The sequence below is a fragment of the Ciconia boyciana genome, chromosome 2 (assembly GCF_034638445.1).
Source record: "Ciconia boyciana chromosome 2, ASM3463844v1, whole genome shotgun sequence".
Classification (NCBI taxonomy): Eukaryota; Metazoa; Chordata; class Aves; order Ciconiiformes; family Ciconiidae; genus Ciconia; species Ciconia boyciana.
The window spans coordinates 118,121,559-118,146,758 of record NC_132935.1 but is presented as its reverse complement, the minus strand read 5'-3'; the positions used below and the strand labels follow the sequence as shown (position 1 = coordinate 118,146,758).

General features: G+C 41.6%; 2 protein-coding genes across 5 annotated transcripts in view; both read right to left on the bottom strand.

Annotated features, from left to right (window-relative positions):
- The window catches only part of GLB1 (galactosidase beta 1), a 46,955-nt gene extending 22,434 nt beyond the window's left edge, over positions 1-24,521 (bottom strand). For both annotated transcript variants that reach the window (XM_072853736.1, XM_072853737.1), the window contains exons 1-9: positions 24,381-24,521; positions 12,761-12,930; positions 5,401-5,551; positions 5,035-5,095; positions 4,110-4,204; positions 2,636-2,816; positions 1,313-1,371; positions 294-415; positions 156-196 (exon numbers count right to left, since the gene is read on the bottom strand). In XM_072853736.1, the coding sequence (XP_072709837.1) occupies positions 156-196; positions 294-415; positions 1,313-1,371; positions 2,636-2,816; positions 4,110-4,204; positions 5,035-5,095; positions 5,401-5,551; positions 12,761-12,930; positions 24,381-24,434 (934 nt within the window). In that variant the 5' untranslated portion in view covers positions 24,435-24,521. The remainder of the gene's footprint in view (positions 1-155; positions 197-293; positions 416-1,312; positions 1,372-2,635; positions 2,817-4,109; positions 4,205-5,034; positions 5,096-5,400; positions 5,552-12,760; positions 12,931-24,380) is intronic.
- TMPPE (transmembrane protein with metallophosphoesterase domain) lies at positions 16,961-24,518 on the bottom strand. Of its 3 annotated transcripts, none has more exons than XR_012041129.1 (3): positions 24,381-24,513; positions 18,394-21,451; positions 16,961-18,269 (listed from the first exon to the last, which is right to left on the bottom strand). XR_012041129.1 is itself a non-coding variant. In XM_072853739.1 (3 exons), the coding sequence occupies exon 3, from the start codon at positions 21,372-21,374 to the stop codon at positions 20,055-20,057; it is 1,320 nt and encodes a 439-aa protein (XP_072709840.1). In that variant the 5' UTR covers positions 21,375-21,451; positions 22,522-22,585; positions 24,381-24,518; the 3' UTR covers positions 16,961-20,054. The 3 variants fall into 3 exon arrangements, 2 of the variants coding, with proteins under 2 accessions (XP_072709840.1, XP_072709839.1); XM_072853739.1 differs by adding an exon at positions 22,522-22,585 and having other exon boundaries at positions 16,961-21,451; positions 24,381-24,518; XM_072853738.1 differs by having other exon boundaries at positions 16,962-21,451.
- Positions 24,522-25,200: the final 679 nt, after the last annotated feature.

Here is a 25,200-nt window from a genome sequence, read left to right as displayed (position 1 = left end):
TTAGTACAACATGCTGGCAATAGACAGAGAACAGCTAGTGCAGTCATCTTTTGCCATGTGAAAGCAGGCATAACTTATTCTTTCACAGAATACATTACTACCTAATTCATAAAAAGCTCCCCTACATCATTAGTGTCAGTAAAATAATTTCTTACCATTCCAATAGGCAAAGTTAGTCCCACCTATAAACATGTACCTAAAAAGGAAAAAGAGCCGTCCATTTAAATCAGGTTTTGCTGAATTGAGGAAAAAAAAAATCCCCCAAAATTAACCTCTACTGAACACATACTTACAGGTTAACATTAGCACCACGTGCCAGGATTTCATTAAGTGTTTTAGCTATAGTTTCTGTGGGCACAACAGAATGACGGTGCCCCCAGTGATCCAACCATCCAGTATAAAACTCAGAATTAACCTGAAAGGAGGAAGGGCAAAAGAGGAAGAGAAAACATGAAGAGGGAACAAGAACAGAATGCAATGTGATTTAAGGTTACTAACTATAAGAGGGAAGGAAAAAAGGCACCTTGACTCATTCAAGCCATTTTTAAACTACTATAAATACAGCAAAGTATACACTCAGTCAGTCCGTTTCAGCAGATTACTGGTCAAAGAAATTAAAGGATTGTTTCAATAATTTTATAGGGACACTTTGAAAATAATTGCTTAAGTACCAGAGCATGGATTTCCTTGGAACCTGTCAACATGAGCGTGATTCAGATGCTTGGCATTCAAATAAATGATGGAACCAATACAATCTCTGCAGAACAGCGTATGTAGACTACATATAATGAAAAATAAATCTTTCAAATACTCAAATTGCATTCTAAACAATTTCATAACACAGAGATAATCTTGTACCCTCAACAGGCCTTCTCCCTTTGTCAAAATGGCTTCCAGTGATCTCACATCCCATTATAGTTTGTGTAAAACCTCTAGGGTAGCTGAAAACAGGAAGCAACTTCTAACCTGCCCTTTTAATTTTGCTTTTAACTTCCACCCACACATGTACATCTCTAACTCATCTAATCATACTTACTGTTTCCGCTGCTTTGTAAACATTTGTCTTAGCAAGGAAAAATACTGAAACAAAATCAATACCTTTTGAGACCAAAATAGTATTTGCAGAACAGGAGTTAATGTGGATTTGACAAACACATGCAGAATCTCCTCTATTCAGTTTTTCTCACTGACTTGGAAATTATGTCTTTGTAAACATGTCCCTAAAACTGTCCAACACACTGTTGTCAACTCCTCTCTTATTAACCACTGCAAGATTAGGAATGATATAAGAAACTTAAGTGAAAAGACATACCAAAGGGCCCGTAGGTTCACTGCTTCTTTGAGCTAAGAATGCTGCTGTGACATTGCCACCTATAAGCAGATAGAAATAAAATAGAGTTGCTACGGCCATGACTTTTTCAGTCCTTCATTTTACTGAAATAGGTGTCTTATGTCCCTTCCAACATCTAGCAAAAATCCAGACAAGAAAGTTACTTCAGAAAACACAGGAATCGATACCTTTGATTCCAGTGTTTAAGTTGCAGAACTTATCTAAAATATATACAAACATGTATGCATGTCTTTGCTTTTGAGATAAATCTTCTGAAAACCCAGCTCTTCTCAGGAATGACATCCTGGCACCAAAAAGTCTGAGATGTGTCAGAATTGCTACTTGGTCATTGGGAAGTATAGGCCTGGGGTTACAGTACCAAGACTACGGGGAAGAACAGAAGCCAGGCAGTCTCTAAAGAGGAGTTTCACTTCTGATCACTCCTAGTGGCTCAAGCCATAGGGACTGGAAATAACTGTTTCCATGAGTAGCTCACCATCTCATAAATGATACACATGAATGAGTGCACAATTTCAACCTACTTGTAAGAAAACAGATTCCTACTAAGCACACATCTTTGACTGTAGAGAAAATAATGTACAAAAGAGGCCACACGTAAAAAAATGTGGGAAGATCTATCTAGGAGTTTTTTTCTTGTGCCTTAAGCCTATTTTGCCAAGTCCATGCAGCATATGAACATTTACATCATTAACTCTCCTCTTCTATCAAAAGGGCACTTTCTGAACACACTATGGTTGCTTAGCCATTCTTTAGGCCTATATCACAGCAAATTGTGGCAGTGCACACATTTCTAATGATGATCTTCAGTAATTTTTTTTGCAGTAACCACTGGCTTAAAAAGAAATTAACTATGAGGGCTGGATTCTGGGACAGACAGAGGACATTAAAAAACCCAAAACAACAAAAAAACCCCAGCATCAAAAAAATATATAAAAAAAAAAAATCAATGGAATCAATGCCCACTATTACTGCTAATTTTTAGGAGACATGCGCTATGGGCAGTCTAAATTGTTTATTCATGATTTCATGATGCAAGAAAGTGATTATGACTTTCTACCTGGGTAGTTGTGGGTGATTCTTGTACGTTTAAGAGTACAAATATACATAAATACCAGGGAGCTGGACTTGGTGGTCCTTATGGGTCCCTTCCAACTTGAGATATTCTATGATTCTATTGCCCCATTTAAACACAGCTGTCAGGTTTGTCAAGCAGTCAAGTCAGTCTGTCCTGCCACAAACACACACACACACCAGAATTTTTGGTAACAAACCACGGTCTCCAACCTGGGGCAAAGTCCACTGTTGCGTAAAGACCCTGAAGAGCTCCACATCTCAAGTGAAACTGGCTTGCACCATCGGTTGTGAACAGCACCACCTCATCCCCAAGATGCTGGCGAAAGAGCTTCAGAAGGGAACGCAGATAGTCATAGTCACAAGCGAAGTAGCTTCCATACTCATTCTCTACCTGCACGGTAAAAGCAAGTCAGTAAAGCAGTAACCAATTTCAGTCTGCATCTGATACCAAAAATGGAAAGCCGAAATCCAACCGTCCTCTTCCTTTGATGGCAATGCTGAAAGTGTCATTTTAACTCCAGACCTGAGGAGTAAGAGAAGAACACTTCTAGGCACTCATTCCTCTCACCTGTATCTTACAGTGGAGCAATCATTGTGTGGATATAAGTCATTTTCCTACAAAATCACCCTCCATGTAAAACTCTCTACCCTAGCTACTTAGCAACAGTGATCAAAACACAGTCTCTATTAAAAACGGAGAGCTATGACCCACCTCCCAAGCAGAACAATAAAACCATAGAACAGGTTGTGACATGATCAAAACTGCAGCAAAATTGGACTTCCAGAACAGAGATGCCTACAAGAGGCTCACATGAAGAGCAAAGCCCTGCAATGCACTCAAAGGACTGAGGGGAGGACAACCCTGCTACTACTGAGAGGTACGCATCTTGCCCTTTTCCCAAGGGGATGGACTTTCAAGCTCCAGATCCAGTGCCACACACACCTAAACGTTATTTCTGAAAATCCTGTTATAAGTGTCTTATTTCTGCCAAGGAATAATTTTGCCCAGTGCTTTTGCTCAATAGATATAATACATTGTTCAAGAACAATGATCTTGGGCGTATTATAAGAAGGGTCTCCTATCTCATCCTGTGCCAGCCAGGGAATTTAAGAAAAAATTAAAACAAAGCTTTTGTTATGGTCAAATACTAAGAATATGGAACAATCACCACTGCACATCTAGAAGGAGTTTAAGAGAGAAGCTACTCACCATGAACGCATCACATTGTGTCCCAAAACATTTACAGCTTAAGTTAGGTGCTACGAACTAAAAAGCCTAAATTTTGAGGCCGCTTTTGTCACAAGTTTTAGGCCTACTCCATACTGCTTTTGCTTCTATCTGCAGGTATCCTTATTCCCCTTTTTCCTGTCAGAGGGTTTCAGGCAATTGTAATGTATTGTGGCTTTATGTGAGAACTGGCATGAAACTCAGATCTAAAAAGCTCCACAGGTTTCCTCTATTGCTTTCTATAGTTGTGGGAAACTGATAGAGCAGACAAGTGCTCTCTGAATTCTGGAAACAGTGCATTTGGTTCTTTAGGATAAGGGATTTAATCAGAATCTATCACCTACCTGAAACTGTTAAGGAACATTTGTGACATTACCACCCAACACCCACAGAGTGTCTGCAAGAGCAGTATAAGAATCCATGCTGCTTGGGTTCATTTGATTTTCAGGAAGTTACCTGCACCATGATGATTGGACCTCCATTTTGATAGAGGTGAGGCCTCATCTTTGGCAAAAGGACACCCATCCATTTCTCTACTGCTGCCAGGTAATCTGTGATACACAAAGTATAAATGTTTCACAACTCTTCTGCTCTTTTCTAGTTTTTGTTTTAAATTATATATGGGTAGTTTTTACCTAGTGTTCTAAATATGTAAAGTATAACAGAACAGCATTTAATGAACTGATGTGCTCTTATACTTGTTCATAAGTGTCAGCTTCCAGTACAGTTTACTAAAAAAATAAAATGTTTAAATGCTGATGAACTTTGAAAATCACCAGAGAGACGTCAATATGTCTCACACAGGTTGTCCCGATACATTTCAACAGGAAAACAAATTCAAATGCTGCTATGCGTTCTACTTTATTTAAATAGATAATTTATCCCACAATGAGCAGAACTGAAGTCAGATATGATATATATCTTTGTCCTCTAATATGCATTCCAATAACCACATTAATCTTCTGTCTCATCTCATCCCTCCATGTCTGGTCCATGACCAGGTAGCACATAAGAATTCTGTAACTAGTTCTGGAATTACATGCACACTGACCAGCCAGGAAGGACCCCCACAATGAGTGGCCAGTTGGCCGTTGCAAAACTGAAAAACTGAAAGCTGAGAGCTACCTGTCTTTTCCTCAATGGTGACAATGATTTCTCTCTTGGCACCAATTTTCATGAAACCTGTCAATACCTTGGAAACTTTCTACCCTACTTTGTTCATTCTATATACTTCTTGAATACACACTTCTAATTAAAAGTACTGAAGATTTTACTCACAAGATAACTTAAGCTGAAATATGAATTAACTAGTAATGGCTTCAAACAGCAAGTCGCCTTGCTGCTAAAGTGTATTTTTGCTAGTCCTTTTTGATGCCTTTACCTGAATCAGAAGACCTGAGAACAATAGATTTCTTCTCCAACAGCCATGCAGGAAGACCTCCCTGGGAAAAGAAAGGGAATCACTTCAGTGACCATTTTTAGGAAATGTAAGAAGAATTTAGCCTTTTATCAAAACATATACTGAGACCTGAAGATTGATTTTCTACAAGTAAGTAATAATTCCCAATGAAAAAACAAATACAAAGTAAGCTTGCGTTGTAAGAAGTCACTTAGGATGCATGGATTTTAATATGCTAAACTAAGAATCTTGTCCAAGGATAAACCAAGTACGTTTGTCTACTTTAAGACAGAAATCCTTGCATTAGATTTACCCTAGAAATGAGATAACTGTTACAACAGGCCATACCATGTCCCATTCTGCACAGATGTAAGGTCCAGCTCTCAGGATAACCAGCAAACCAGTGTCGTTAGCAAGCTGCAGAAAATACTCTAGATCTTTGTCACCAGAAAAATCATACGTGCCCAGCTGGGTTTCGTGGTAGTTCCAAGGCACGTACCTATGAAGAGAGAAGATCACCTTCCATTAGGAAACTGAGACTAAACCAGAACTCCGAACAATAACTGTTTGCACTACACACCCCAGAGATTTGTAATGCTGAACTGGTCTTCAGATCCATAAAATACAAGAATAACTCTAGGGCCTTTCTTCTATGAGGTACTTCATATGGCAGAATGTGTTAAAATTAATACAGAAATAAGGCTGAGTACTTTGCAGTATGTCTGCAGGAGTCCCTGTCAATGCAAGAACAGATTTTGGTAGTGCCATTTTGCAACCATGATGTCTGTTCCAAAATGTAAGTAGTTAGTTTTGATGTTAGCAAGTCAGCTGCTAGTTGTATAGTGGTGGGAGGTTTGTGAAGAGATGTATACTGTAAACCACTCACAAATGACGTGGTCAAGAACAAGCTTGCCCAAAACAGCGCATCACCCTTTGCAAATGGATCACCCAGCTTGCACAGGCTTGCACACCAGCTAGGCTGACAGGTCCATGCTGCTGCCACTACAAAGAACTTAAAAATGTCTAAGCCTCAAATGATATTGAAACTAGGTCCTGAAAGTTTTCATGGACCCCGAGCAATGCAGGTTCTGGAAAACCAGCATGGGAAGAATGGTCATGTTAGAGGATGCTAAGGTGCCCAGGAGCCTGGACAAAGTAAAACTTCATTTCAACCAAGAAATAAAGCTGCCAAACAAGCAGAAAACCATTTGAGAGAACACCTCTCTGCTACTTCCAGGACTTGGGAAACCACAACCTCACCACAGAACGTCTCACAGAAGATTAAAAAAAATATATACTTGGCTACAAGACAACAAAGAAACATGTTATCTATCAGCTACTATGCATAGTGTTGTACCTTATGGCCCATGCTTGACAACCATGAGAGTTTTGGCTTGGGATAGTACTAAGTGGCAGTTGTAGCATAGACAGGCATTAAAATTAGGGATGAGTACAGCCTGAGCAAGGATTCAAGAGAGTGGGAAAACTCATTCTCCATGCATTTACTTTTTTGCACATAGGTTTGTAATCCGTCTAAGATAACTGTTGCCACTGTTCCAAAGAGAACAAATTTGAGAAAAATTTGTAAAACCAAAACTGTGGTTAGTCAAGCAAAGATCCTCTCAGGCCACACTTTTCTGACTGTCTCTGTTTGTTTCTATGTTCCAGAGTTAATTTTGTAATAACTACCCAAGAGGGAAAGAAAGTGCAGAAAACACTGCTTTCAATAAGCAAGAAAAACAGGAACCCTCAGACGAGCACACTACTGAAATGGCCACACTCAGACATACATGCACATGAACATCAAATACAAAAATCATAATCTTTCAGCAACATTAGTTAATATTATAGCCTCACAAATGCCAAAATCTTAAGCCACTGTTCGAAAAGATAAAGCTTAAAATTTGTATGCCAGGATGGAGTCAAAGAAACGCGCTGAGGCATCAAAATGCAGATTTTCCCCTCTATGTACTATATTTTATTTCTTTGTCAACCTGCTCTAATTGTTTCCAAAGCGCACGATTAACTCACTTGTAGAACAAACTAAATGTGCATTTAATTAATATATGAACCACGTGAAAATGCATTCAACATTAATTTAGTTTTGTGCACTTTGTCTAAATTTCAAGCTGAGGAGCAAGCTGATTGCTGACATTTAAGATCAAAGTAGATAAAGTAGAAAACAAACAAATGAACAACCTACCTCAAAGAAGCCAATACCAGAGCATCATATTGTGCTTGCTTTCCCTGTTCCATATACCATTATCCAGGTTATCACTGCAGAATAACTTTAGTTCGCCCTAAGCCATAACAGCTATGTTATTTTCAAAACTATTCCTTAGAAACACAGAATTCTTTTAAGTTATATATATATATATATATATATATATATATATGTATGTGACTATGGATTTGTCAAGGACAGATAAACGTAACTCCCTTTGTTCACTGGAAAACTTGCCTAAAGGATTAGAGAAAAGGAAAAAAGGTGATATCTCTTGACTTAGCAAGGCTTTTGGTACTTTGCTATACGACATCCCTATAAGCAAACAAGAAAGAAAAAAAAAAAATAGAGACTAGTTGGTATAACATTAACGTAGAATAAAAATTAACCACAACAGAACAACCCACAGTTTGCCGGGAAAGCAATGGGATATTTTGAGGAGTATCCCAAGTCTCTTTGTTAGGTCTAACTATATCCAAAGCTTTTATTGACGTCTGGGTGATGTAATGCACAGCACACTTTGCAAATGGGGAGCAGTTGCAAATCCATCGGTGAACATGATCAGGATTCTAAATGCTCTTAACTAATGAGCAACATGGTTTGATATCAACAAGGAATTAAGAGTTACCACTTTTTAATTCTCTCTTGCATAGGAAAAGGCAAAAAATACAAAATGAGAAAGAAGACATGGGAGTGGTGTCAATAGGAAACGGGTCTGCAGGTACCGCTGAAAAGTACCATCTGACTATGAATCACTAACATGACACTGCAAGAAGAGACAAAGCTCTTTCTCATAGGAATTAACAGGCACGTTGATGTAGCAACTCATTCACTGAAAAATGCTTCTAGCAGAGAGCTGCACCTATTTGAGCTAAGTAAAGATGACTCGATATTAACTTCATAACGGTTTCTCACTGCCTAACATACTACTACAGAAAGACAGCAACTGCTTATACTCCTTTCTCTTTAGGCTACTGAACAAGTTATAAATAATGGGTAAGTAAATTCCAGGTTAATATGAGAAAAGTATTCTAGCTGTAATTTAACTACACCTTGTAACCTGTTAAGTTACGAAAATATACTCATTGGAGACTTTTATGAACTTGTTCTAGAAACAAGTCTGAAGGTCTAAATATGCTTAATAGTGTCTGAGGTGAGGACAAAAGGGTTTCTCCAGCTCCCTTATGCTCAAGATGGAAGAAGATAGAAAAATTCTTCCAGAAACAGTTTTAATTTATGTCCCATGCTTCCCCACAAGGCTGGTAAGAAAACCAGATTTTAGTGGAGAAGAAAGAAAGAAAGTGAAGAAAAAAAATTTATGTGAAATGCTTTCTTAGAGAATGAATCATGATATAAATGTATTTTAAACACTGGTCTAAAAATTGTTACTAATACACTTTAATCCCCCAGTATATTTTCTACAGCTAGCAACATCCTCAAATTAAATCATTTTAGTTTGAAGTTGTTATTATTAGCAAGTATAATTCCTATATATCATTGTACAAACTTATAGTCAGTTGCTAGTGCTGTACTGCTTTAGCCACAGAATAATGAATTTATAAAGGAATGCCACATTCCTTTTTCAAAGTTGAAACGTGGTATTTCTTCTATATTTGAGTAATAGCATTTACTCTCCCTTTCAAGCTTTTCCTATACATACAATTTCAAGCTTTATCCTATAACCTTCCTTTTCTTTAAAAGTCACAGGTTTCCTCTCCTATTTCAGAGAGAGGTCAACAGGCAAGAAAACCCCACTTTAACTACCTTAATGTACAGGATAATTCTCTCTGTAATACCAAGTTTGGGTTGGGTTTTTTTTTTTTAATAGTGTAAAATTAAATAGCTTGTACTAATTTCATAAATAATAGAGCAGCATTTTATACATGCTAGTTAAATGACACATTTATGAGTCTTTAGAAAAAGTAAATTGTGCTTATTTTTTAATTAATAGATATTCTAAACAGCAGCTCTTTCTTAGAGGGAGTTTCTACAGGTTTACAGTTTTCTGCTCATTAGTCAACAAATACAGTAAAACAAATAGAATGCTCAACATTCTTTAACTTTCTGTGATCCTGTAAGGTAACTGCTGATTCTTCCAGGAAGCTTCTCCACTGATCTGTTAAATGCTGTAAATATTTAGCCCCATCTAGTGGTTCATCTCCTCCATGCCAAAAAACCCAAAACAAACCACTAACTTTCAGTCCTTTCCAGAAGTCTGATAGCATTCGTTTCTAGTTGGCAGACACAGTTCAGGAACTGAGAACAAGGACAGTTACCCTTGTGTGACCAGATGCCCCTGCGTGCTACCTGCTGAGATCGGGAGTGGAGCTCCTAGGTGCGCCTCCATCATCTTCTGGGGTGTCACACCAACCACAACACCAGATTTCAACCTGCTATTTGGAAGGTTTAGGCCTTGATATTTTAAGCTTTAATGTAAGATCAAGCTTCCTGTCACATGTTCTCTCATATTCTGTTATTGCTTAAGATGTTTCCAGGTGCAGATGGTTATATACATATACTGACTTCACCCATTTAAGGGTCCCACGTGAGCTTCTGACTCAGTCATTAGCTGAACAACGCATCAAGGCATAGCGAGTCTTTTGGAAATGAGGCTGCAGAGAACAGGAAGGAGAGCAGGTCTGGCTTGCTTTCACCACAAGGTATTTACGAGCACAATCCTGTAATAAAAGGATCCTGTTTCCCTTGAAATGGTAAGCCTCACTGGGAGCACCTTGATAAGAACAAGGAGGGCTCCCATATTTCAAATGTTAGCAAGACCCTTCCCTGTAAGCCTCACTGGGAGCACCTTGATAAGAACAAGGAGGGCTCCCATATTTCAAATGTTAGCAAGACCCTTCCCTGTAAGCCTCACTGGGAGCACCTTGATAAGAACAAGGAAGGCACCCATATTTCAAATTTTAGCAAGACCCTTCCCTGTCTCATGGGACAAACCCCAAGCAGCAAAATCACAGTCTTCAGAGGTGGCCCCAAGTTTGGGAGTCCAACTACCACATTCTGCCAGAAGGTCTGGCAGTGCAGCTGCCCATTCCTGAACAACCTCACACAACTGGTATCTCAGTCCCTTGCTAATAGTTTTACTGATCCAGGAAAGAGTAGGCAGAAGAAGAGAAAACAAAAACACAACTAAATAATCATCTAGGCCAATTTCCATTTTTACCAAAACCACACAAAATCACAGCAGAGTTGTTTGGGGTAACATGAAAATTTATTGCTTTATCTCAAATAATCAAGAGCATTAAGGCTTGATTATCTGCAAACTTCAAAGAAAAACAAAAGGGGTTTGGTGGTCAGGTTTTTTTATTTTTTAGCACTGAGAGAAAAAGAGAGAGATCAGTGCCAAATGGAAAGAAGCATGGATTTGATTCTTGTAGAAAATGCAAGGCACAGGGGTACTTTCTGCTTATAAGGTACACATTTAGGAGCTATCTTTCACCATAGCAGAAAAAATACAAAAGGTAAGCAATGATGGGGGAGAAAGTTAAAGAATTCCAGTCTGCTCTACAAAAAGAAAAGGAGGTTGTAAAAAACCTGTTATCTGTCATCGGTGATCCAGCAACAACACCTAAAGCTATAGGTCACATAACCACGAGGCAACACTTGCTAGCTGTACAGTACCTTCTGTGCCTAAACAGAAACAACTCAGCTCTCCCAAGAACAACAGAGACCAGTAAACACCAGCAACACAAGACAATCTCCACTCCTTCCTGCACAGCGGAAGGACACTAATGCAAAACAGTAAAGCACAGAGTAAGAGATCCCAACAAGTGAAAAAAAAAGAAAATAAAGAAGGAAAAAAACAACCTTCTTAGGAGGAGATTACAAAGGAAGGAGGAGGAAGCAACAGGAAAAAAAAAAACCCAAACAAACAAACAAACAAAAAAACAGCCCTGCAGCAATTGTTCCATTAAACAACAATGATGGGGGGAATGGGAAAGAAAAGATTCCTGTCTCAAAAGACCAGTGATGCAGCAGAGACATGAACAGGCAATTTTAAAGAAAAAAGGAAGGAACTGCTTGAAAAAGCTGGAAATTAATAGAGGGCACTAAAGATATATGGGTGCTGAGAGGACGAAGAAAATAAATCAGAGACATAAGGGAAGTATGAGACACTACAGATGATAGGAGTCACAGAGCCACTGTCAGGACCCAGGCTGATCTTCAAGCCAGATATCAAAAGGTATAATTTTCAGGTCCATTTGAGATTACTTTTATTGCAGCAAAAAATAATTACATGGGCAATTCCGGCAACTCTGTCTTGAGCAAGTGTGTTACTTAATCCCATTGTTCTTATGCGAGGGAAGATAGAACTTGCTTGCTTTATTAGAAAACAAAAAACCATGCCAAAAAACATCCACCAAACAAAAAGTCACTACATCATCACAACACAAGGAAGAGTTTTAAGACATATAAAAAAATAGAGAAACCTAAATTTGAAAAAAAGCAACTTCTTTTCTTTCCCCGTCATCTGTTCTTCACATACTAACCCTTACTAATCACATCCCCGAGTGTACAAGACAACCCTGCAACTTGCAGGTCAAACAAAATACAGATTTCAAGGGAGGGGAAGGAGAGATGGTGCAACACTCCCGCTGAGCAAAGTGCCCTGGCCTATAGGCTCTGCACTGTCAGAACCAACACCGTCTGGCAGGCCATAGCACACAAGCAGGCTGTTTAAAAGAGAAGCTCTAAGCCTTGTAATCACTTAGGAAAGAAAAACAAACATGTTTGGGAATTACAACCACTGCTTGGAAAGACTGTGCCTTACACTTTTCTACCACTCCTCTTCCCCTGTCAAGGAAGCTTTGGCAAAAGTAAGAGTAAGCTGCATTTTTTTCAATCTGTGCCTCACCTACTGTAGTAAGTACACAACCAGGTAGGAAAGACAAGAAAGGTGGACTAAAGGTTTGGTACACACAACTGAAAGCTGTTTAAACTGTCTTTAAAAAAAAAAGCAGCACACCTACTTCCCAACCGTTTTTCAGAGTGTTTAAATTTAACACTCCTGGTGAAATAGCTTTAAACATTACTGCAGCCTTTGCCAGTATTTTCAAGGCTTCAGGGCAATACAACCTAGGCTGTATTAAGAGGTTATTGTCCCCTCTCATCTGGTCTGCCTTTTCACTAGAGATTACAAAACCCTTGGCAGAGGCAGAGCACATACAACTGTTTAATAGTTGCCAAAGTTCACAGTCCAACAATTTATTTCAGGTCACATTTGCACCCTGGGTTGTGAAGCAAGAGGTGTTGTCCATCAGCAGGGAAGTGGACTGTTAGCTATAACCTGTCCAATTGTGCCAGTCTGTGCGGTTAGAGATCATCCTGTACCACCCTTCACTTCTCCAGAGCTTTCTCACCTATTACTTAAAAATTAGTAAACCAAATAACAATGGTAGCATTCCACTTAATTACTTCTCATACATCTCTCAGGACTACAAATCACTTTGAAAGTCAACAGCTACTTACGTTTGAATGGCGTCAAGTCCTGCCATCTTCATCTTCAACAAGCGGTCTCTCCAGTAATACCGGGGCACCCGCGAGTAGTGAATGCTACCTGAGATGTAACGGAAAGGTCTCCCATCCTTGACAAAGCAGTCACAGTCATAATCAATCCCAAAACTCCTCTGGGGTATATTCTGCATACAAAAAAAAAAAAAACGAACATACAAAACAACAAAAAAACCAACAATATAATATTTTTCTGCTTTGAAAGACGCAGACAACAGTCTATACAACATCTGTGGGTTGCCCACAACAGAAGGTACAATGGCATTAAAATAACTGATGGTGAATGGCTCTCCACCTGAGCCTAACACACCGAAGGACTACAATACATCTGCCAACCACTCAGCAATGACAGGATTCACTACTACACCAAAATACGCCGCATGCATTCTCCACTTTTAAGGAGTATATAGTACCATCTTTCTACAGGGATACATTTTGCAGTTGCTTACACCAGTGCAAATGCTGAGGAATTAATTAGGGAAGATTTGGTGAGTGCCAACACTTCACACTCAATGCTTCAACTTACTAAACTGTCGGGAAACACAACCCAAATTCCAACTTAATGTCACGCTCAAGTCTAGAAGCAAAAGCCAGCTGGGAGCTTTTGAGGAACAAATACCACATTCTAAATGCTACATACATACACATTTGAAAGCTTAATTTCTAGTAAGTATAAACCTGTTTGATAGATCAGTCTGGTGAACTGCGTACATTTATGTAAGTCACTAAACATTAGTCATTTTCAGAGAAAGTCCTACTTTCAATACTTTTCCAGCTTTCCACCTTTTAAGTGAACTTAAAAAAGAAGCAGGTAAATTAAGAATAAGAATCTGCACTTCCTAGCCATAAGAATACCTTAACTTCAGGAGCATGGGATTACTCCTCAAGTGAGCCTATGATCTTAATAAGATTTAAACTACTATGACCAACAGCAGTACTTCTTTTGCATGTTAAAAACAAGGAAAAACAGAAACTTTTTTTAAGTGCCTGGCCCTACGTCTTTAAGAACCTTTAACTTTTAATTTTTTTTATTTTTTTTTAAACAAACCCTAACATCTCACATCTTACATCTCCCATGTATTTTTGGCATCCCTGTCACCAGTACTACTTTTGTCCTCCACACCCCACTGAATGTTTGTCTTCATGTTCTATGACTTTGCATTTGCGTTTTATCAGATTCATTACTGAGCACACTAAAAAAAAATCCCTTCAATGAAAGATCAGTAGGGATTTATGAAGTAAAAATCACAAGCCAGCAAATGCAATCAGTTAGTTCTCCATATCTATCGGAAAATAAGTCAGAAGTCAACCAAACAAACCTCATGATTCATCGGACTTTATACTAGTCCAAATGACCTTTCAATAATGTAAATTAAAAGCTGTTGAAGGACACTGGCCTTGTTCTTGAAAAGATGGGCCTTGACCTGTCCCATATTGAGAATGGGGCTTAGCAATTAGGAAATTGATTACATGAAACAAAAGCAATGAAATTAGAAAGGCAAGAGAGATGTAGACCACCATACAACCCCAGGTGACCCCCGCTACACGAGAGCCATCCGCCATCTGAGGAAACCTGCCCAAAGGTTAGGTACGACCAACAGTCCACACAGTTTTTAAGAACCTTCCCATGAAACCACTTCTTTCTGTTAACTGCTGAACAATTTTGTTACAACAGTGTGTACAACTACAGGTAAAGAGAAAGGAATGGAAAAAGTATAATACAGTAGGCATGTATAACCATAAAGCTGCAAGTACTGAGACTCCTGGCCAACAACTGGACACAACTGCCAACCAAGACCATACTCTTAGTGCAACAAGACAGCAAAAAGGAGCCAGTGCAATGTGTCACAGGCCAAAAGAACAAGAGTGTAAAGAAAAAAGACATTCTCCTGAAAAGTGGTGGATGAAATTGCTGAGTAAACATGCCTATCCCTAGATGCCATTAAATGGAGCAACTGAGTGAGATAACACTACAAAAATTTGAAGACTACAAACTCCAAGGAGGAGGAAGACTACAGTGTGTTGCAACTGTGATAAAGGCATTTCTTCACAGAAAGCCTAAAATAAAGTTGTGGAAAATGTCTTAAATGCACATAGCAATCCCAAACATTCTGCCAACAGTGAACGAGTTAAATTGTCTGTGTGATGGACATGTAACAACTGATGTGAAGATACAGCCCTGAGCTGGCAGGGAAACAAGAACCGTAAGGAACTGCAATGTATTGCACAGGGGAAGCTATTTAAGCCCTGATCCTACAAACACAGGCCCATTCTTAATATTACTTAACAAAGAGTTCCATGAAAGTTGAAATAAATCTTGACTAAGCAAAGGTATGGATGTGCCAGGTGTCCACAAAATCAGGCCCTTACAGAGCTGAGAAATACAAGCCAACTGCTCTGGAACAAAAGTAACTCAAATGTTGGGATTCTCCCTGGGAAATTATGTTGTTGTAGTAACTCCAGGCTGTTAAACCTCAAGTAAATTACCACTGCAGAGGATGCACAGGTATCTACCATCTGCTTACTTTCTTTTCAATTCAAATCTAAGTGACATTTTGCTGATCTTTAATTTATAACCTGCATCTTGATTCCTGGGCATGCTGCACTAGGATGGAATTGTACGGTGTGTACCCATCCCCTAAGGAAACCATTCACCCTAAGGAACACCAAGCAGATGTTTCACATTCTTCGGATTTTTTTACTCTAGGGCACTGTGACAAGTTGCAGCATTAATGCAGAACCATTAATGCTTCAAAATGATCATGACTAAAGGAAACTCAGAACTCAGGTGCAGCAACACAATTCTGCAATATTAAAAAAAAAGAAAAGAAAAAAGAAGCATTAGGAAAAAAACACATTAAAAGGCCATTATCCCTGGAAATAAAGAAGGAGAGTCAAAATAAATTGCTGTTTCCCTCTGAAAGAAGATTTTAACCCCCTCACTTAGACTAACCATGTCAAGAGGCCTACGGAAAAGACACTTGCTCCATTTATGGCAGATAACTGTTGAGAGATGCTGAACATTGAATCAACTGTTCACATAGCTCCACCCTCAGGGGACAGACACCTCTGGCAGAGAAACAAGAATTACTTAAAACAATAAAACAATGAAAAGAAGATATTAATTACGAAAGTGATCATCATTGAATCGGTTACCATTTAAAGGCCACGCTTTTAAAGCTGTGACCATCACTGTAAATCACCTTCCTTACACATACACTTCCTGATACAGTATTATTATCAGGGCGAGGCGAGGGAGGAAGCTTCCAGAGTACTTACAGACATAAAACTAATTGCATACTGTTTAGGATGCCAGTTCATTCATACCATATCATATTAATGCCCAGCTGAAAATTCAGACCCTTAGAGGCAACAGTATAATGTTGCATCTTACATGCTCTGAACATACAGGGAAAAGGGAAGAACTAAAGAATTTGTTCTTTCTTGAATCAAGTAAGAAGTTATTTTTGCAACCTTAATGCTCTTTCAACATTTTATAATGCGTATATCTCTCAACATAGGAAAAAAATTCATAGCTTCAGCACACAAAACTATTTAACAGTGGCTAAAATCTCTTATTCTCCAAATTTACAGAACAAGGTTTTTTCTTATTTGGAAAGCAAACAAACATGGATACAAATCCTCGATGAACCCTTCCACCTGTGAAGATTTCCAGCATCTCTTATGCAGACCATTCAAACATACAACACCCCTTTCTCTACCCCAAGGCTTAAGTATCAAAATTGAGAACCACAAACCACTCATTTTCTTCTGCTCCTTCCAAAAAAGCCTCTCAGTATCCTTTCTCTGCGCTTGCAGTGGTTCTTTCCTCTGCATCACATCCTCCTCTCTTCAGCCTGCACTTCTTCCCCCAGTAGGCATTAGACAAATTTAATAGTGGCCTTACCTTTCCCACTTTCCACCATGCCTCACTTAGCAGTGTGAGTGTAAGATTTTCCAAAACTAGTCAGATTCATTGTCAGTAGTTTTTTGTTGGTAAATAGAATTATAGTGTGTTAAAACTATTCAGCATATACTGCTACAATAAATATTGGTACAAAAATAAAAGGTCATTAGAGGCATCTTTCTTGATAAGCAAATAAAGTTTTATTTGTTATACCACAATTTACATATTTTCAAATCCACTCTATACTGATTATATAATGTAATAAATATAACTTTGACAAAGTGATGATACTATTCTATTCTGGTATTATTCTGACAGTGATTAACTCCCCCTCTCCCCCAGTGAACTGGCCTTTTATAGGAAAAAATACCTATTCATTCAGTTAAGTTCTCCAGATCAAATACATTACACACACACACACAAAATTACCAAAAAAAAAAATTACAAAATAAGCAGCACAGCAATGTTTTTCATCTGGAATACTGAACACGGGTCTAAATCATGCACATTCAAGTCAAATTGGAAAAAGTATAGAAAAAGCCTTGAAGGACAATTAGGAATTGCTATCTTAGATTTTAGAAAAGGTTAATTCCTCTTACTATCAAAGAAAGTTGATCTAGGATACTTTCCATTCATACTTTTTTTAAAAAAAGCAAAATAGGAAAAGGCTTTGAAGTGTTTTGGCACAGAAAGAAAACATTTCAAGTGATAACTCATCATCAAGCAAACAAGCTTTCAGGGGGAGGGAGTTAAAGAAAAAAGAAAGAATGAGAACTAAATTACATAGGGAGAACTCAATAAATTTATGAAATTATAATATGACCACTCCTAAAAGGTTAGTATCTGTTCCTAAAAGGACACACAAAGATCTTCAAAGCGGGGCATGTACAAATTAATGAAGAAGTCATCTATGCACCCCCGGGACAGAAGGACCATTTCAGCTAAGTTTTTGCACACATTTGCACAGAATGAGGAGAGAAATAAAAAGGGTAGGGGAAAAAAAATAAAAAAATAATACTAGCAACTCACTGGGAAACTAACACCATCTAAAACCAGTCCCTCAAAAGCTTCCCGATAGGGAAACTTGCTTAACAATTAGTCTTAACACAGTAATAACCCTCAGCGTAACAAATGAAAAGCTATCCTCCTGGACCACTGGCCTGGAGGGAATACCCTGCACTACTAAACCCAGAACACAGCTTTTCACTGAAGGCATGTTGATAAGTAAACGGAGGGTATCAAGGCTATCAAGATTCTCTCAACATAAGACCATTTGACACTACGCCACGGATGGGAAAGAACCTCAGAAGGACCTCATGCAGGCAGTGAGTGGGCAGTGTTAAATACATGTGGAAACTTTGGGATACTTAAGCCGGTATTATTGCACAAGCACAAGCAAAAGTTTACAAAATTACAGGTGCTGGGAAAGAGAAATTATCTAGTCTGGCAAGTATCTAGACCAGCCTGGCTGGTCAGGTGTTCAGTCTTCAGACTAAAAGAGGACTGACTTCTCCAGCTCTTCCACCAACCTTCCAGCGCACATGACATTTACAGCATTTCCTGTGAGTAAAAATGCAAGATGTTTGTACAGAGGAACAGGATACAAAAACAGCTCAGCAGTTAGAAACTGCCTGGGGAGGGGCTGAAGGGAGTCAATGAAGTGAAACTTCAAAATTTCACTTACAGAAAAACTCAACTTTTCAAAGCCTATGGTAGTCTTCAAATACACCCACACACACACTTCCTGCAAAACAAGAACAGGAGCTGAAGAATAAAACAGAAGAAGTGTGTCTGGTTCAGGATCACACAGGAAGGCAGGAAAAGACTGAACACCGCAGTTCTGGTCTTGCCATCCTCAGCCTCCTGTGTAAGCAGTGATCTCTTCTGCCCCATGCTACACAGGTGTGCCTAAGAGGAACCTGGGTATTGGTGGGGAGAAAGGCAGAGCAAGGGAGACCCTGTGGCTACAGCTGGAGACCTCAGAGTCAGAGGCAGGATTCCCAGACTTGTATCATTCGTGGCGTTTCATACAGCAACACTGAGGTGGAAGGGGAGGAGAGAGGAAACTCTTTTATCAGCCTGGACAATATACACACATTAATTTACATCCTGGCTTTCTTAGATGAACACAAAGATATGGAAGCAAGAATGTTTTTATTAATATTTTCTAATCTCTCACATTTCCTAGAATGATACTAATTTGTGTTAAGCCCTACTAGGAAAGACAGAGAGAAATTCTCCATCCCTCATTATCCTGTAGCAGTTATTCTGCTATATGCCTATCAGACAGCCAGGACATTGATGTACAAATGCTATTAAGGAAAGTCACCTGCTGCAGAGTTTAGTCTTCTTAAAAAGGACACTGTTTACTTGAAGTATTAAAACCTTAAACAAAATTAAAGCATTAACTTATCTGCATTGTTTTCCTTACTCTTGTAAGAGAAAAATCGCAGAAGAGAAATTAAGCATAAACAAGAAAATACAGAATGAAGAGAAAAGAGAATGAGTATTTCAGCTTTGGATTTTGTGCTTTACATCAGCAGATACTGTATGCTCACACACCAACAGAAGTTATGTTAATTATGAGTTTTCTTTCTCATTTGCTTTTATTAGAGCTATTTTCAGTAAGTAATTACTAGATGCCCAGTCATTCTGGGAAAAATGCCTGCAGAAAGACAGCTACTTTCACTCTTTGATAACAGCCTCCCCAGCTTTTTGACTGGAAAAAATTGAATTTCAGGAACTGATGCCTGGCACCTTACTGTACTGGTAAGCAGCTGAAACTGGAAGCCCTAGTGGATGCTGCAGACAGATAGCAGGATAAAGATATCCAGCCTCAATAAACAAACCCAAACTATTCCCTTCCCGTAACATTTCTAGCATAAGTCTTCTAGAGTTTACATACTCAGTGGACACTCTGTAGTCCCTTCCGCAGAACATGCATGAGTGATTTCACTGCAAGAGATCAGAACTTCACCTGTCTAAGATTTGATAAGACAGCTGCCTGATAGATAATAAACAGTGGAACATGAAGTAGGTACAGGACACAGATATTACTAACCATGCACAGGACACACATTATCTCCATGACATCAGTGTTATCTTTAAATGCAGAACCTCAGTAATAATGAACTCAAAGAATTCATTTCTTCAGTATTTTAACATGCCCCCGATTTGTTTCATAGCCCAAGATACAGTTAGTGTTTTCTGCTCAGACTTAACAGAACCTGCTGAAGTCCACCCTAACACATCTTCTCTGGCTTCCCTGAAAAAGGATTTGCTTTCAGAGAAGAGCCAGTATACTGACCAAAAAGGATGGCAGAAGTCTGTCAAATTGAAAACTCCTCAAGGAGAACGCAGAATTATCTCCGTTATTTCAGCTCTGCTGCCCAGCCTCATGGGTATTCCAAAGTACATCGTCCCCGGGCTGACGTAGACAAAGGTGTTCTGCCCAACTTTGTACAAGCCAACAAAGAAGGGATTCAGAAAATAAGCCCCAGCATTTAATGGGAACATCTGCCCTCCATGAGTATGGCCAGAGAGAATTAAATTTATGTCTGGTCTCTCCTGAAGGGCCCACTTTGCAGCAATCGGCTGATGAGCTAACAGCACTATTGCATGCTCACTGCTACAATCTCTGAGAGCTTTTTTTAAATCCATACCATGCCCTGAGTAGTGCAATACATCTGCTTCAATATCATCAACGCCAGCCAAGCAGAACCAGTCATCAGTGCTCTTCGGTGAAACAATCTTCACATTCTCATTATGGAGTGGCCGAATGTTAAATGATTTTAACAGCTCAAACCAGTTGCTAACATCTGATGTGTAGTACTCATGGTTTCCTGTGACAAAGTAAGTCCCCAAAGGGGAGTTAAGCTCTCCAAGAGGCTCAACAGCAGGTCGTATGATCTCTGCCTCAGAGTCAGTCAGGTCCCCAACAATCACGGTGATATCTGGTTTCAAAGCCTTAACCATTCTCACAATCATGGCAAGCTTGGTCTTCCCAACTGTAGGCCCCAGATGGATATCTGAAAGCAACACCACTTTCAGATTATTCATTGTTGAGGGCAGCTTGTGAACTGGAACCTCCACTGAATTCACAGTGGGAGGCCGGGAAGCATTTAACAGCCCAACAACAGTCAGCACAACAGTGAGCATGACTGCCAAAACTGGTTTCATCGCTGTTCTGCTGTTCTTGTTGCCAGTACCTGCCCTAGCGCCTCTCCCAGTCAAGAACTTGTAAGCCTGCTCTACAGAGCCTAGAGTGAAGAGGAAGAAGATAAGAATTATATAGGCCCCCAGGCAAGTATAGGCAGCTAAAGAAAAGAAATAGGGCTCTTCTGCAACAAGAAATAGCAATGTAAAGAAGCTTGAATGAGCCAAAGCTAGAAACATGAACACAGCTATTTTCCACGGCATGAAGCAGAAGGAGCTGGCAGCTGAAGACCTGGAGAACGTGGTGACCGTGCTTCTCCAAACATGAAGAGATCCTATCAACATGAGCGCATTAGCAAATAGTGCCATCTGCAGCCTTAGAAGCCAACGCCGTGTCCTGAGCTCCAGTTGTTCTGCCAGATAGCTCCGCGATAGCATCATGGAGAAGAAAACCACTCCTGCAGCCACTGCAGCCTTTGCTTCAAGAGGCAGTTGCTTGAAGGAGATCATCTTTGCTTCCTGACCGTTCTGCAGAAGTCTCCAGTAGGCAAGTGTGGTTATGAAGGGATGCCTTGGGTCAACGAAGCCTGCAACCAGGAACCAGTATCAGCCGTTTTAAAATATTACACACATTCCCTTTTTCCCAGACTGCAATAAAGGACTGTTACTCTGTACATACTACCCAGGACACTGGGTTATGCAGAATCACTATCAAAAAGACAGGGAGGAGACTTCCCAATGTGGAATAAATCAGACAACTGAAAACACTGGATTCTGGCAGTCCACCTCCAAGCTCCCTGCCTGCCTTCTTTAATGGTTCCTCCCCCATCTTTTTTTTTTTTTATATGCCATTTCCTCATTAGGACTTCCTTATAGTAGATGGCAATAGATCACAACAGTGATACAATAAGTGCTGGAAACAATCATTATAGTATTTGCAAACAATCATTATAGTATTTGTAAACCCCGTACATGTTCTGTGACTAAGCCGCTTCTGCTGTTAACTTAGCACATGTGTTTCCTGTTCTTCTTCCCAAGCGGCTGGCTCCATTTCAAAAGCAGGTATCACCCTACGTCATTCTTACTGAATGCAAGAGGTTCTACTAACATGTACTACACCAGCAGGGAAATCCTCACTGGAATAGCTACCAGATGCAACTGCGGTCCCAGAAACTGCAGATATCCTTGCCTCCAGTTGTGAATAAGATTTCCCCAAAGTCCTCAAAATCAGAACCAGTGAAACCCACATTGTGTTTTGCTACTCACTTCCTGCTCACTTCCACTACATGTACAGTTCCCAAGACTCACACCTATTTCAGCATATCTTGGTCTACCAGGATGCAATTAAGTTGAAAAGGAATTAAAATATCACACACTATGCTCCTTTAGAAGTAAAGGGATGCACCTCTGTTCCTGGATTGAAAATAAATAAGGAAGCATCAGTTATGCTTGAATCATACCAGAATTCCCTGTTTTGCTCTGCATTTTGCTCAGAGTTTGCTCTGCATTTTGCTCATAGTGTTGCTACTTGTGCCCAGTTTGCACATTTCTATGTAAAATAAACCTACTGTTTTATTTTAACCGTAGTTGAAAAAAGCTTGGATGGTCTTTCATAACATACAATAGAGACCAAGTTTGAGATAACAAACTACCTTACCTGAAGTAAGTGTATGTCACTGCATGGCTTTCAAAACACTTCCTGTCTCTCAGTCCACACTCAACTAGAGAAAAAGTAAGCAATCATTACAGCCAAAAATATCTCAGAACCAGGACATGCAAGCAGCCTTGTAGGGCCCTACAGTGAGCCTGAGTCTAGGAGTCTACAAAGCAGAGTTTGCTTATCTGCAGCATATACTATCCCAAGCTAATTTAAAAGAACCTTAGCACCTCTGTGATGATAGGACCCTGCTATATTTTGAGGACTACACCAAGGTTCAAGAAAAACCCTTCCCTCACTGCTTGGTCAGGGAACTGTGAGCTGATAGAGAAATCATGCCTCCCAGCCTCAGCTCCTCAAGCCCTCTCAGCTGTTACAACACTAGTCTTAAAAAACAGCGCTATTTTACACAGCTGCCTCTACAGAAAATAAACAAAGCTAGGAAGATAAAAGTCTAAGGAATACCCTACTGGTTTGAGTCCACAGTTCCTCTAGACACCAGGCCATATTCTGTCTGGACAACAGCAATGAGAAATGCTGTTTAAAGAAACATGACCCTGGCCACTGTTTGTGGTCTGCTTCCTTCATACTCCTGCAGCAGACAAAGCTGTTACATTAGGATGTTAGAAGACAAACCGTTGCCTAGTCATCTCTAGATATTGGTTATGAACATGATGTATTTTAATTTGAATAATCCTTTTTTTGAATCTGTTAAATACTGTCCGCTTCTACAACCTCCCGTAGCAGCAAATTCCTGAAATTCACTATATACTTTTAAAGTATTTTATCTGTTTTAAACTAAACTACTAATCCACCAAGGGCCCTTCTTCTAATACTGACTAATTTGGTGAGTATTGGCTCTCCATTCCTCTTACCCACCACCTTCAGAATTTTGTCTCAGCCATAACCCCACCCCTCAGAGACCACTCTTACTGCCATCCAACCTTCCCCTTGGGAACCGTCTCCCATGAGGCTGTGCCACTTTTCAAGCAGCTGTCACCACCTCTGCATCATTCGATTCGCAACATCTATCAAGATAATACCGACACTCTGCTTCAAACTCAAGGCATAGTCGACAAGGCACGGCTCCCACAACAACTGCAAACATGAAGGATTTGCCCAGGCCCCTGGTGAGGCAGTGGTACGGCGTGCCACCGGACAAAGCAGCCACAAGAGAGATGCTGAACCTGGGCACAGCGGGAAAAGCTCCTCCTCTCCCACACCACGGGAAGAGGGAGTTTTCCCCTGGGATCTGCTAACGGAGTCTCGGGTCAGGCACCTGCGGCTCAATTTCCCCCCCACCCCAAGGGGGTGCTTAAGGAGGCCTTGTCCTGTACGATTTCTCGAGCGGAGCCTGAGCGCTGGAAGGAGTACAGCTGGCAGCACCCTTTGGGCCCGCACGCCCAGCAGCAGCGACCCCGGGGATCGCCCCGGCAGGAAGGCGGCACAGCTCACCGCCCGGGCTGCCAGGGCAGGCACCGCCAGCCCTTCCTCAAGAGCAACAGCGAGGGCGAGGGCCCGGCGCGGCGGCCGGCGCGGCCGGGAGCGGGCAGGCCTGCTCAGGAGAAGGAGCCGACCTGCCCCGCCAGCTCCCCCCTCGCCGCGGCCACAGGCCCAGCACCCGCGCCCCGAATAACACCACCCGTGGGCCGCAAATCGCTCAACTACAAACGGACCGACGCCCATCCCCGTCCTCCGGCGGCGGGACGAGGCCCCCCACCAGCCGGCAGCCGTGCCCGCCCGGCGGCCCCTCGCGGCCCTCGGAGCCGCCCCCGGCAGCCAAGGGGCCGCACGGCGCAGCCCCCCGGCGCCGCCGCGGAGCGGGTGCCCTGAGGGGAGGGGAAGGCGCGGGGACTCACCGCCGCCCGGAGGAGCGCGGCCAAGCCGGCCAGCGGGAGCAGGAGCCGCAGCATGACGGGCGGCGGCGGGCAGGCGGGAAGCGGCGGCGGAGCGGGCGCTGCTCAGCCCGCCGGCCCAGGGCACGGCGGCGTCAGCTGACTGCCCCGCCGGGCCGGGCCGGGCCTGCTCCGCCCCGCGCCTGCTCCGCCCCGCCGCCTGCCCGGGGAACGGCCTGGCGCAGCACGGGCATCCCTCCTTCCCACCGGCACCCACGGCGTTGGCGCTCTGCCATCAGTGCCCCGTCTGCCTTCCTCCTCCGGCCCTCGCCTCCCACCCCACGCTCCCTCCGGCCCAGGCCCGGGGACTTGCCCCGGCTCCTCACAGGGGACGAAGGCAGCTCCCCCAGCCCCCTTGGCCGGGCAGAAAGGCCTCGCACACTTCCACCCCCCCGCCCACCCCAGGAGGGGGAAGATGCATCTTCCCGGCTCCAGCCCAGCCCCGCAGGCGCTGACGCTGCAGCCCGCGCCGCCGGCGGGACAGAAAGGAGGCGGGAGGTGGCCCGACAGCCACGTCCCCCGTGCGGCCAAGTTCCACGTCGTGTGCGAGGAGGCGTTAGAAGGAGGACGACGCCATCCAGGGCAAGAGAAGAAGGGAAAAAGCCCCCAGAGGCAGAGGCGAAAAAAAGGTGTCCCCGGGCGGAGGGAGTCTCCCATCCCGGCAGTAGCCGGGCCCACCGCTGCTTAGCTTCCAAGGTCGGGCACCTTAAGGGTACTGCCCTGCACAATGACCCCCACCAGCACCCCCGACAGCGCCGCCCTTAGCCCCCACGCCCCGCCCCAC

Bases quoted from the DNA above. Each gene is read 5' to 3' on its own strand.
- TMPPE (XM_072853739.1), bottom strand. From the start codon at position 21,374: ATGATCTCCTTCAAGCAACTGCCTCTTGAAGCAAAGGCTGCAGTGGCT.